The 12,329-nt window shown below is 38.0% G+C and overlaps 1 protein-coding gene across 1 annotated transcript; it reads right to left on the reverse strand.

The window, feature by feature from the left end:
• Window positions 1-2,130: 2,130 nt before the first annotated feature.
• Window positions 2,131-3,414, reverse strand: LOC149249423 (uncharacterized). Its single transcript, XM_089458691.1, has 2 exons — window positions 3,203-3,414; window positions 2,131-3,059 (listed from the first exon to the last, which is right to left on the reverse strand). Exons 1-2 carry the CDS (start codon window positions 3,350-3,352, stop codon window positions 2,412-2,414), a joined length of 798 nt encoding a protein of 265 aa, XP_089314817.1. The 5' UTR covers window positions 3,353-3,414; the 3' UTR covers window positions 2,131-2,411.
• Window positions 3,415-12,329: the final 8,915 nt, after the last annotated feature.

Genomic DNA, 12,329 nt, shown 5'->3' on the forward strand with positions numbered 1-12,329 from the left:
TCGGTGTGAATGTAGGGAACTTCAAGCCTATGCAATGCGATGTTCACATCTAGTTGGATAGCTACACATATTTAGTATTTATTTTTCTTTTGTTGTGTGTTTTTCCTGAAATTTCCTTTGTGCTATTGTTTATATCACATTCATAGAGTTTATTCATCCTATTAAAGCTTCATTTTCTAAAATTTGAAACAAGAATGGAAGCATGTAATCCATTTGTTAAATCATAGCATGATACAAATACTTAGTAATTCCTTAAATTGTAGCAGAAAAGGATATTATTTCAATTCATTTAAGTTTTTAAGCACCCTATAAAATGTGTGTTTCTCAATTGTTTTTTTTCTCCTCTATCAAAATAGCTTCTCAACATAATCTCCAAGATGTTGTTCGAAGAAGATGGTAGAATATCACAATGTTGTCTCCTCAAAGATTGCTTCTAGTTTAGTTATGAGTTCAACTACAAAAATATGATATATTGCATATTCTTAATGCACTTTTATCCACATTGAAATCCCTAATTTATCAATACTTTAGCCTCCTGATTCCTCATTCTTTCCATGTCCACATTCTTGTTTCCTAAAATGTTACCTCTGTGTCACTCTATATTCCTCTACACTTCTATCTACATGTCTTTGCACCTTGTTGGTGCAAATGCTAGCTTTTACTCATTTTAAATACATTCTCGCATCTAAAGTAATGCACCCTTTTGGCACAAATGCTAACTTTTACCCATTTTAAATACATGCTCGCATCTAAAGTAATCATAGTTATTGTTCAAAGGAGACTATGTCATTGAATAAAACGAACTCATGTTTGAATAGTCATACCTATTGCTCAAATAGCTAGCTTGAAAAAAGAGTAGTCCACGGAGGCCACGAATTAGCCTGGAATATAGTAGAAATTTTGGCATGATTTTTGCCAAAATGGCAAATTTTTTTTTTTTTTAATTTGGGTTATAACTATCAAACTTCGGGATTTTTGAGTGCCCAACGGATTTTTGATGGTGCTGAATCCATTTCCACCATTAAAAAAATAATAATAATAATAATTCAAACACTCCTATGATTAGATTTTTTGAAAAAAAAATTGTCGGATTTCAGTGAATTAACTTTCCGGGTGAATTTGTGGCCTCGATAAGCAACATATTTTGAAAAATATGCAATATCCCTTTTAATTTTATTTTTTAAAACATGGCTTAGCAATCATAGAAGATTAATTACCTTGTATTTTCTCACATCGTATTTTTTAAATTTTTAATCCTTAGTTATTTTATGTAACCCAACCTAGATCCATCTTAACCCCAGATCTATCAAGAGTCGAGGGGGATTCAATCTCTCAAGGTACAAACCTATTTTTTGAGTGTGAAACTTGAGGAAATGATTGCACCTCAAGAGATTTTATCCCTCTAGACGCTTGATAGATCCGGGGTTAAGATGGATCTAGGTTGGTTTTATAATATTATATAGTATCTATATTTGTATCTATGTGTCTCTTTCTTATTCCCTCTCTCTATCTCAGCCCCCAAACATACACATTCTCTTGCTATATCTATCTATCTCTTCATCTCTCTCTCTCTCTCTTCCCCTTTTCTCCCTTTGTCTCTTCCCTCCTACTCTCCTCTGTCACTCCCTCTCCATTGTTCCCTTGTCACTCCCTCTCTCTCTCCACCTTTCTCCCTCTATGTATTTCTTCTTCCCTCCCTCTCTTTCCCCCTCCAAATGCAACTTTCTCTCCTTCTCTCTCTTGAGTCCTCTCTTTTCCCCTCCAAATCCAACTTTCTCTCCTTCTCTCTCTTGAGTCCTCTCTCTCCCCTTCTCTCCCACCTCCTTTTGTCTCCCCCACCCCCATCTCTCTCTCTCTCTTCCTTTCAACTTTGTCACTATCTCCCTTCCACTCTCCTTCTCTCTCCTCCCTCCATCTTTGTGTCTCCCTCTCTCTCTGTCTCTTCCCCTTCTCTCCATGTCTCTCTCTCTTCCTTCCAACTTTGTCACTATCTCCCTTGCTCTCTCCATCTCTCTCTCCCCTCCATCTTTGTGCCTCCCTCTCTCTCTTCCCCTTATCTCCATATCTCTCTCCTCTCTTCTTTGTCTTCTCCCTTCTCCTCTCTCCCTTACTTTCTCTCCATCTCTCCCTTGTGACTCCCTCTCTCTCCACCTCTAATTTTCTGATTATAAAATATAAATATAAAACAAAGCACTCAGTCATATCAGAAATAAAGTAGTGATATGAAACAAAGCTATGACAACTACTACTCCCCAACTATGACAAATCTATGACAACTACTGCACCCCAACTTGACATATGACAAAGCTATGACAACTACTACACCCCAACTTGACATAGAGCACAAACTCAGGTCAAACTTGATGAGGGCCACACAAACCGAACACGAAAATGACCAATAATACGTGGCTTCAAAGGGGCAAAGTGCCTACCAGCACGTACAGTGGCATTTTGCAGGTGTAAATCTTGTTTTCATCACCCCACGCCTCTCTGAACCTTTTCAATACCGTTTCATTCAGAAGATCGACGCCCTTCTCTCTCGCTGTGACCACCACATTGGAAGAATTGCAGAATACCAATAACTTTTCCAACGACAACTGCATCTCCATCTCCATTTCCAAGGGATTACCTTCGCTCCTCCCTCCGTTTTCTACTACCGGTTCGAACAGGAACGACAGCTTCCTGTATCCATCGTTTACTATATCTATATCCATCTTTAGTTGCCGGTAAGGAATGGTTGACTCAAGGAATTCTACACACACTGCATCGACAGCGGGACTGACGCTGAAATTCGCATAAGTCCACACAACTATCACACCCCCTGGTTTGCGCAGGAGACGTTTAACTTGAGAGTAAAAGGTGTCGATGTCGAACCAGTGGACTGCCGTGGCCACAGTCACCAGATCCACCGATCCCTCCTCCCCCACTATCGAAAACAGCTCTTCATCCGTCATGACGGGCGCAGTGACAGCATACGTCACTTTGGGATGCTTCCGCGCCAAATCCAGCTGCTCCTTGCTTCTGTCTGTGGCGATCACGCGATCGTAATGCTCTGCAATCTACGCTCTAATAATTTCATTAAATCTATTTTTGGCGGCAATGATCTCATAATTTCATGTGAAACCTGACAATTACTGGACATGAAAAAAAGAGCAACAGAGTGAAATTAAATGAAAGGAAAGAAGAGGGTAAGAGAGGTTACAGAAACAGAAGCCTGCCCATTGCCTGCACCCACGTCCCAAGCCAGCTGGTGATTGGCAGTTAGAGATGCCAACATGGAAAATAACGATGCGGGATAACCAGGCCTGCTGTCTAAATACTCCTTCGCTTGTTTATCAAATGGCCCCGCCATTTCTCCTCTGTATTTTCACGCAGTCAGCTGCGAAAAAAGCGTACGCTGCCGGGTCTCTGCTGGCTCATGCCCACACATGATTTATAGAAAGTGGGCACGATTTAAGCAATTTTTTATTACGTGTGGTGCAAGTAATTTACCTAATCCTTTTCATTGTCAAATTTATTTATTTTATTTTATTTATTTATTTATTTATTTATTTTTTTTGCTTTTTTTCAATTTGTTTTTTTGCTTTTTCTCATTATTTAAAGCGAACTTTTTATTAAAATAAAAAATTACAAAGCATATGCATTAAGCATTCAATTTGGTCGTGTGAAAAAAGATCATACAGCCCGCAATGTACAGTACTGCCTAAAAACAGAAAGAGAAAGAGCTGGTCCAATTTTCCGGAGAGCAGCCTAAAGGAAAAACAGCTGGCCTAAGTCTTCCTGCCCTTCTTCTTCGCCACTTTTCGCCAACCATCCATGTTGGGGGGGAGTCAATAGCGGCTCACTGGTTTTCCATCGTAATCATTGGATGCTCCTTATCTGAATCTGATACTTCAGGGCTGTGACTTCGTTTATTACCACTTATTTCTAGCTCGAGCTCTTGTTCCCTTTCCTCATTAATCTCCTTGTACTTATTGTCCTGATTTTTATCCTTTTCTGTATTTTGTTCTTCTTTTTTTTGCTGTAGTTGCCTTCTTAAGTGCGGCGTCCATATTCTGCCATCCTTTCGGCTTTCTTTGTTGTTGCTTGCTCTTGTTGAGGCTTGGACACGCATTGTACAGATGACCTATTTGTTGACATCCCCGGCATCTGAAAGCTGTATTCTCATAGTCCAAAGATTGTTTCCACTGTGCATTATTAAAATTCAGGATGATGCTCTCAGGTAGTCCTCGGCTGAGATCTACCTCGACACATATTCTGGCAAAAGTAAATATTCCTTTTATGTGTCTCTCTCCATTTATCTTTAGTATTCTCCCCAGGGTATTTCCAATTGCTATTAGGACATTTGAATGCCAAAAATGTAATGGAAGATTATGCATCCTAACCCATACTGGCATCCTTGATACCACCATGGTGTTAGCATCAAATTCAGGAAACCAAGGGGTAATAAACAGTCCAGCACTGCCCCAGAACGATGGCCCTTGGTTGAGAGCTGTTTCCTTTTCTTCCTTTGTATCAAAACATACTATAAAAAACCCTTTAGGGTATAGGTAGATTTGGCACTTTTTTGTCCAAACCGAGTAGATCCATTGATACAATGCATCAGTTCTAGGCCAAAAGCCATTAAATCTACAAATAACTGCATTTTTTTGTAGATCTGAATAAATGTTTTTTACCTCTGGTATTTCGATGGAGATGGATGGGCTCTCCGGCATTTGATCTACAATGTACTGCCCTAGAGGTTCAGTGACAGTTGTGGTGGTTTTTCCTTTGCCCTTCACTGCTTCCTTAAAAAACCCTTTGCTTTGCGAGCTAGTTCCAGCGTTTTCGGCTCCTCCTCATAATCTCATATTGAGAAAGATTGTGGAGCCTGGCTTGATGTTGTATTCTTGCATGGTTCTGCATTCCTGCAATGATCTGCCCTCATTTAACAGGTGTTGTTCCTCAGCTGGGTAGCCAGTTTGATCGGCGATATTGTTCTTCAGATCTGAAACCCTGTCGCTGTCATATGTCCAGATCACGATTGTGGTTCCTTTTGGCGTCTTAACAAAGATTTGAAACCCTGACCTAGCCCTCTGGGGTGGCTTGATACTTGTCAGATCTGAGCCATTCAAATCCGTATCCGAGAGAGGTTCCAGATAAAACCCTGGGTCGAAAGAATATTCGCCTGCGCTCTCCATTTTTTCCTTTTCACTTGGGCAGAGGGATGACTTGGCGCGTGCATGCCTCCAGATCTGGGCTTGGGATGGGCCTTCCAGTCTGCTGTATGCCTGATCTGTCAGATTGCAGGCGGATCTTGTCAAGTAGTTCAGTTTTCCGACTTGAAGATCCCCGCAGCCTCTTTTCACCTCACAGTACTCTGCTTCTCGTTCTTCCTTCCCTTTGCTGCGCTTCCTTCTCAGTGTCTCTGAGACTTCAACAGATCGTTGAATGGCTCGAGTGATAGATTCCTCTACAATGAACTTGGATGCAGCTCCATCGATTGAGTTGTTGTTGCTCATTGACTCCCGTCCCACGTAACCGGGTTGTAGAACGAGTGCAGACGCGTGAGGGTTCATGGCTCGGACCTTGAACCGAAACCTCGGGAGCTCTCCCTGCTATTTTTTTTATTGCTGACAGAGTGCAGTGTTTTTACCCTTCATTTAAAATAAATTTTTAAATATCAAACAATTTTTCAAATAAATTCAATTTATTATTTTTTTTAAATTTCATTTATTAAAAAAAAAATTGACAACACCCGCAGGGGTTTGGTGTCGTAGCCAGCGAACAGTCTGCTAAGTCGTTTGTGCCGCTGTGCAAGTCACGGGTTCAAGTCTCATCTTAACCTGAGGGCCGTTCTTGCGAGCTGGGCAGTTCCTCCTAGTGTTTATAATGGCAGCCGGTGAGATTCGACCCCGTGTAACACGAGCATGATACCACCCCCATTGCCGATTCCGCTAGATATCAAAAAATAACAATAAATAAATAAATAAAATTGACAACTTATATTAGCCAATCTAACAAATTCCCACAAAATTTCAAACAAATTCCATTAAAAATATATATTTAAAAAAATCTCCAAAAATTAAAATAAGTAAACTACAACGAAATAGTAAAATATATTAGGTTAGGTGCAAATAATGGTGCTTATCCTCATATATTGCAAAGGTTCAATAATGACATAGGCAGTGTCACTGATGTCCCCTTATTAGTCCCTGCCTCTGGCATAGCAGGGACTATAGCGTTCGATACGGAGTTGACTGACAATTAAACACTTATTTGACCAAACATTTCACTTGCGTACAAATATTTAACCAATGTTTTTGCTGGCAATTTGGCTGCACCAAAATTTTAAGCAAAGTTTTCAAATCGATCTCTTATTGGAAACTTCATGTTTCTCGAGGCAACTTTAGATATACAAAGCATTTTTATCCAAAGTTCGGATTCCTAAATGCAGAGCATTTCTTCTTTGTCTATTTTGTGATATCCAAAGTAACTTTCGCTTCCTGTACGCTGCCACTACCATTTTCTTGGATGCCACCTGTTCTTGTTGCCCTGAATTCTGTCACAACTCTTTGATGCCACATGTTCTCATTGTGTCTTTGAGTTATCAACAATAACTCACAATAAATCCAATCGGTGAGTTGAGGTAAATTCTCTTCAGAGCCAAGCCGAGCCAATTGCATAGCTTCCCGCAACCTAAAGGAAGCCTCTGGAGCACTGTAGAGGGTCCCGGAAGCTTCCTTGTCAGGTAGGCAAGATCCTCTGTGAATCCTGCATCATTCGCATCGATTTAGCATATTTCAAAATAAACAATAAATTAATCACTGATGTAAAATGTGAAAGATATCTCGTATTTCAGAATGAAAAACAAATTCAGTTACTAAAGCATTTACTTAACTTGGATTTCTAAATTTCAAAAGAAAATAATGCAAAATTTCAAATTCTCTTCATTCGCATCATATGCATCATTGCTTTCCCAACAATAAACAGATGTCTCTTTATTTAAAAATAAAAAAATGATTTCTTTTACAATTTCAACATTGTACTCCGACAAATACAAATCATTTCAAAAAAATTATGCATAAATCATTTAAAAACAATTTCGATGAACATTTATTTATAAAAAAATAAAAAAAATACTTTTACAATTTCAGCATTATACTATGAGTAATACAAATGATTATTCTAACCTTTGTTTCGTTGTTTTCAGCCTCTTGGCGAAGGGTGTGAAGAGCTGGCAAAAGGTATGTGAAAATCTTTCACCATGAGGCCTACAAAGAAACATAAAAAACAGAGTTAATTGTAATGATGCTCAGTGTGGATAACAGAGATGCAGAAATGGGTTTTTTCCACAGTTCAAGTCTTTGTTACTCGTGATGGTGTTATTACTCTGACGCATCCCAGAAGTAATAAAAAAGGTTCTAATCACAACATTCAACAACAAAAATAGCGTATTCAGAGTGAACAAGCTTACCATAACAACCCACATTTGAAACACAGCTTCCATGACTCTCCTGCATTATACAAACTGCAAGAAACCTTTCTTGCTTCAAGATCCCACATCTCCCCTTCTCAATCCTCTCAGAGAACAAAAGGCCTCAAGCAACTCCCCTTATGATATTATGAGAACCTGAAGCAACCGAACAAGCAAGGGAGGGTTCAATCGCGATCAATCAAAAGGTATAAAAGTGGCGACACAATCTCGCTTACTGTTTGTTGACAAAATTTATATTCATCTGCGCTCTTCATTCACTGTTTTTCTACTATTGCTCATGAATTTGGCTGAATGACATACATAATGTTTTTCCAATATTGTTCACAAAATCGGCTGACATGCAGAATTGACGGGATGTTGAGGAGATGCTTGTAGGTAGGAAGTTCAATTGATCGGCTGCAACTGCCATAATTCATAGAACATCTCAACACAGTTTAGTCTCCAGAAGTCGACCTACAATGCGATATCTTAATCACTTTAAGGAACTCTATTCCTTGCGAGGCTAAATGCTCCATGGTGACTGTTAGAGAATGAAATACAACATGAAATCCCCCAAGCAGTAGCAAGAGGGTTGTAATTGATTCAAACGAAACTTGATTTTTCAATTTCCGTTTTAGCTTCTTCAAAACCAGTTTTCGCAGATATTTCTGATTTAGATATAGAGGGTACAACTGCGGTCTTTTAGAGACCTTCGCGACTTTGGAGGTGCTACACATGGATTAGGTTAATCAACACATGCTTGTGGTCTATCCATATTTGCTAATGTTGCTCTCGCACCTCAAATGGAATCTGCTACCAGAAACATATGCCATACATGCAGAAGGGTCACACATATGGCACCTCGCATGGCAAAATGGAGCCACATAGAATTTTAGACATACTCAAATAAAAAAAGAGGGAGTGTCACTCCTTGTTGATGTGCCTGAGACGTGCACCAGTCTTTTTCCAGTACAAAATCAATCCAGGCCCAAAAGCTATATGATGCACTCCATGGGAATGAACGACTGGCCTGGGTTAGATTCTTGGCTAAGTGGGGGTGGGGCACGTGGGCTACATGCAAGCCTTGCGTGCCTATCCTACACGTTCTTTTTTTTTTCTTTTTTTTTTTCTAATTTTATGTTTATTTTGCTTTCCGGAAACAGTCCTACTACAATGTTGTATTGTTTACATTTATTTTCTTCGTGTAAACGACAGTTTTCTTGGCACTTCGGTAATCGCTGATGTGCATAAACGAGTCATAAAATCATGGTTTCATCATGATTCTTGGATTAGGTGAACCGTGAAGTACCTATCCATCGTTCATTTCCCATTAAATGTTTTAAATAGGCAATTTTAACGTGAAGTTCTGCTTGATCATAGTTATTATTTAAAATCTCTTGTGAACTCCCTAAAATATACACAATACAATTTTTGAAGACTATAACACTCTGACATGTTTGAATTTTTTGAAAAATGATACTTATAAGAAATAATAATATAAATGATCATGACCTTTAAGCATACGTTAATTAAAAAAAGGAGAACAATTTTAATCATCATTAATGAAAATGATATGTGGACGTAACTTTACTTTTGTTTAATGAACTGAAGTGAGGGCAGTTAATGCGGGACTGCCATGTAATTTCCATTCCATTGGCTATTGTATGGACTTGGTTTCAATAGTCATCTGACGCTTTACTAGGGAATCCAACAGTTTACAGATCGTTCTCCTTGAGCAAACCAATCAGATGCCAAATCTGAACCGGAAGGAGGCATTTTTTGCAGTCGTTCAATCCCTTAGCGAGTATGCAGTCGTTCAATCCCTTAGCCAGTAGAAGCAGAGGATTTTGAATGAGGCTTTTGCCAGATATACTAATCCAGTGCAAGAAACAATGCAAAACAAGCGGCCCCAGGTTCTCAACCCCGGCAAGGACTACCGCTACGACAGTGGCTCCCTTGTTATATTTATATAAGTATATTATAAGGTTTTTGTTGGTGACAGTGTTGAAATTCGTCGTTGTCCTTAATAAGTGTTGTGAATCTCAATAAAAATCACAAAAAAACCGCACCGGATATGTATATGGCTTATTTTGCACCCAATGGGGTATGTGTTTCTAATCTGGGAATCAAACTGGACATAATTGAGAAAACTCGAGGGGCAATAAAATTCAAGGGAGATTCACTATTGCTTGATGGATTGGAAATAGCTGAAGCAATTTCAGTTGAAGGCTTAGTTTCACCGGTTGTGTTAGAGGTTGCGAGGAGTGGCTAGATACTCGAGATTGGCGCATCAATGAAAGCAGGGAGTTAACATTTTGGCCCCGAGGGGAGGAAGGGAGCGAAAAGCACTAAAAGTGAACATAATACGGATTTTTTTCAAGTCAAATGATGCTAGCGTTGTAACAAAGGTAGGTGCATTCATTTTCCACACGATCATAAGTCAATTATTTCTTTATTTATAAATTAAAATAACCATTCAGGACGAGACTTCTTGTCCTCCTTTTGGAAGGAAAAATCTAACATAATCTAATTGTTAATTAAAATATAGTGAAATTTATCTCAATATGATATTTTAAATATTAATATTAGTTTATCATAAATAAAATTTGTATTCATTGAAAGTATATGTGTTTTTTTCAGGAAATTATAATTTCAAATTCAGGAATTAGGAGTTTTGGTAAATTTTAAGTACACCCTTTAGTAATGTGTAGATTATCCTCTGAGACATTGAAATGTCCGGCCGAATACACTTCACCAAGTCTGAGGTATTCTGAGTAATTCTTTTCAATTCTTGTAGTCTCCTTTTGTGTCACATTAATGGGCCATCCATCTTCTCCTCGACCCACCTTCAGAACGATACGCTGCCACAAGGGTTCAACATGAGATAAAAAAAGTTAGGATTATGCACATTGCAAACAATCATGGAACAAGGTTGTTCACAGAGGGGCCATGGCGATAAGTAACACACAACCTAGGGATTTTTTTATGTAATCCTTCACAAAGTTTGCTCCACACCAAATTGGATTCTATTCCAATTCTCTAATTTCGCTTGAGTTGTAATAAACTTATAAGTAGAAAAAAGTTTGAATGAGAACCATTCTAATTTTTTGGAGCTAAGAAATCAGAAAAACCATGTGAAGTTATTTATGAGACTTATGTAAGCTCCCAAGTTAACCTTGGTGATTTGTTTCTCCATTCGAATCCTTCGTAGGTTAGAATTCAGAACAACAATCACATGTGTTTATTGAACTTACGCAAGCCAATAAATTTGTTACTAGCAAAATCCATCCTTGAACTTTCTAACAAATAAATCTGATTTGAATCTCAAATTGTATGTCAGGGTTTGATTCAAGGTGCACAACTGGAAATTCAGGTGCTACACCATGAAAGTTCGTTGCATGCATTTCATGGTCGGTGTGAATGTAGGGACCTTCAAGCCTATGCAATGCAATGTCCACATGTAGTTGGATAGCTACACATATTTAGTATTTATTTTTCTTTTGTTGTGTGTTTTTCCTGAAATTTCCTTTGTGCTATTGTCTATATCACATTCATAGAGTTTATTGATGCCTATTAAAGCTTCATTTCTAAAATTTGAAACAAGAATGGGAGCATGTAATCCATTTGTTAAATCATAGCATGATACAAATACTTAGTAATTCCTTAAATTGTAGCAGAGAAGGACATTATTTCAATTCATTTAAGTTTTTAAGCACCCCATAAAATGTGTATTTCTAAATTGTTTTTTTTCTCCCCCATCCAAATAGCTTCTCAACATAATCTCCAAGATGTTGTTATAGAAGATGGTAGAATATCACAATGTTGTCTCCTCGAAGATTGCTTCTAGTTTAATTATGAGTTCAGTGACAGAAATATGATATATTGTAGATTCTATAATGCACTTTTATCCACATTGAAATCTCTAATTTACCAATACTTTAGCCTCCTGATTCCTCATGCCTTCCATGTCCACATTCTTGTTTCCTAAAATGTTACCTTTGTGTCACTCTATATTCTTCTACACTTCTATCAGCATGTCTTTGCACGCTTTTGGGGAAAATGCTAGCTTTTACTCATTTTAAGTACATTCTCGCATCTAAAGTAATGCACCCTTTTGGTGCAAATGCTAACTTTTACTCATTTTAAATACATGCTCGCATCTAAAGTAATCATAGTTATTGTTCAAAAGAGACTATGTCATTGAATAAAACGAACTCATGTTTGAATAGTCATGCCTATTGCTCAAATAGCTAGTTTGAAAAAAGAGTAGTCCACGGAGGCCACAAATTAGCACGAAATATAGTAGAAATTCTGAAATGATTTTTGCCAAAATCTGGCAAATTTTTTTTTTTTTGGGTTATAACTGTCAAACTTTGGGATTTTGAGTGCCCAACAGGTTTTTGATGGTGCTGAATCCGTTACCACCATAAAAAAATATAATTCAAACACTCCTATGATCAGATTTTTTGAAAAAAAAAATGCTGGATTTTAGTGAATTAACTTTTCGAGTGAATTTGTGGCTTCGATAAGCAACATGTTTTGAAAAATATGCAATATCCCTTTTAATTTTATTTTTTAAAACATGGCTTAGCAGTCATAGAAGATTAATTACCTTGTATTTTCTGACATTGTATTTTTTATATTTTTAATCCTTAGTTATTTTATATAACCCAGCCTAGATCCATCTTAACCCCAGATCTATCAAGTGTCAAGGGGGATTCAATCTCTCAAGGTGCAAACCTATTTTTTGAGTGTGAAACTTGAGGAAATGATTGCACCTCAAGAGATTTTATCCCTCTCGACGCTTGATAGATCCGGGGTTAAGATGGATCGTAGTTGTCGAGTTCTTGTTTCTGTGACTGCTTCCGGTTCC

Source organism: Pinus tabuliformis, chromosome 7 (genome assembly GCF_031772625.1).
Source record: "Pinus tabuliformis cultivar Carrire ecotype Pingquan chromosome 7, CPIR1, whole genome shotgun sequence".
NCBI lineage: Eukaryota > Viridiplantae > Streptophyta > Pinopsida > Pinales > Pinaceae > Pinus > Pinus tabuliformis.

What these genes read in the sequence shown, in the direction of transcription:
- LOC149249423 (XM_089458691.1), bottom strand. Translation starts at nt 3,352, where the DNA reads ATGGCGGGGCCATTTGATAAACAAGCGAAGGAGTATTTAGACAGCAGG. An exon ending in ATGGGCAGGCTTCTGTTTCT is followed by an intron (nt 3,060 to 3,202) that starts GTAACCTCTCTT and finishes ATTAGAGCGTAG; the next exon opens with ATTGCAGAGCATTACGATCG.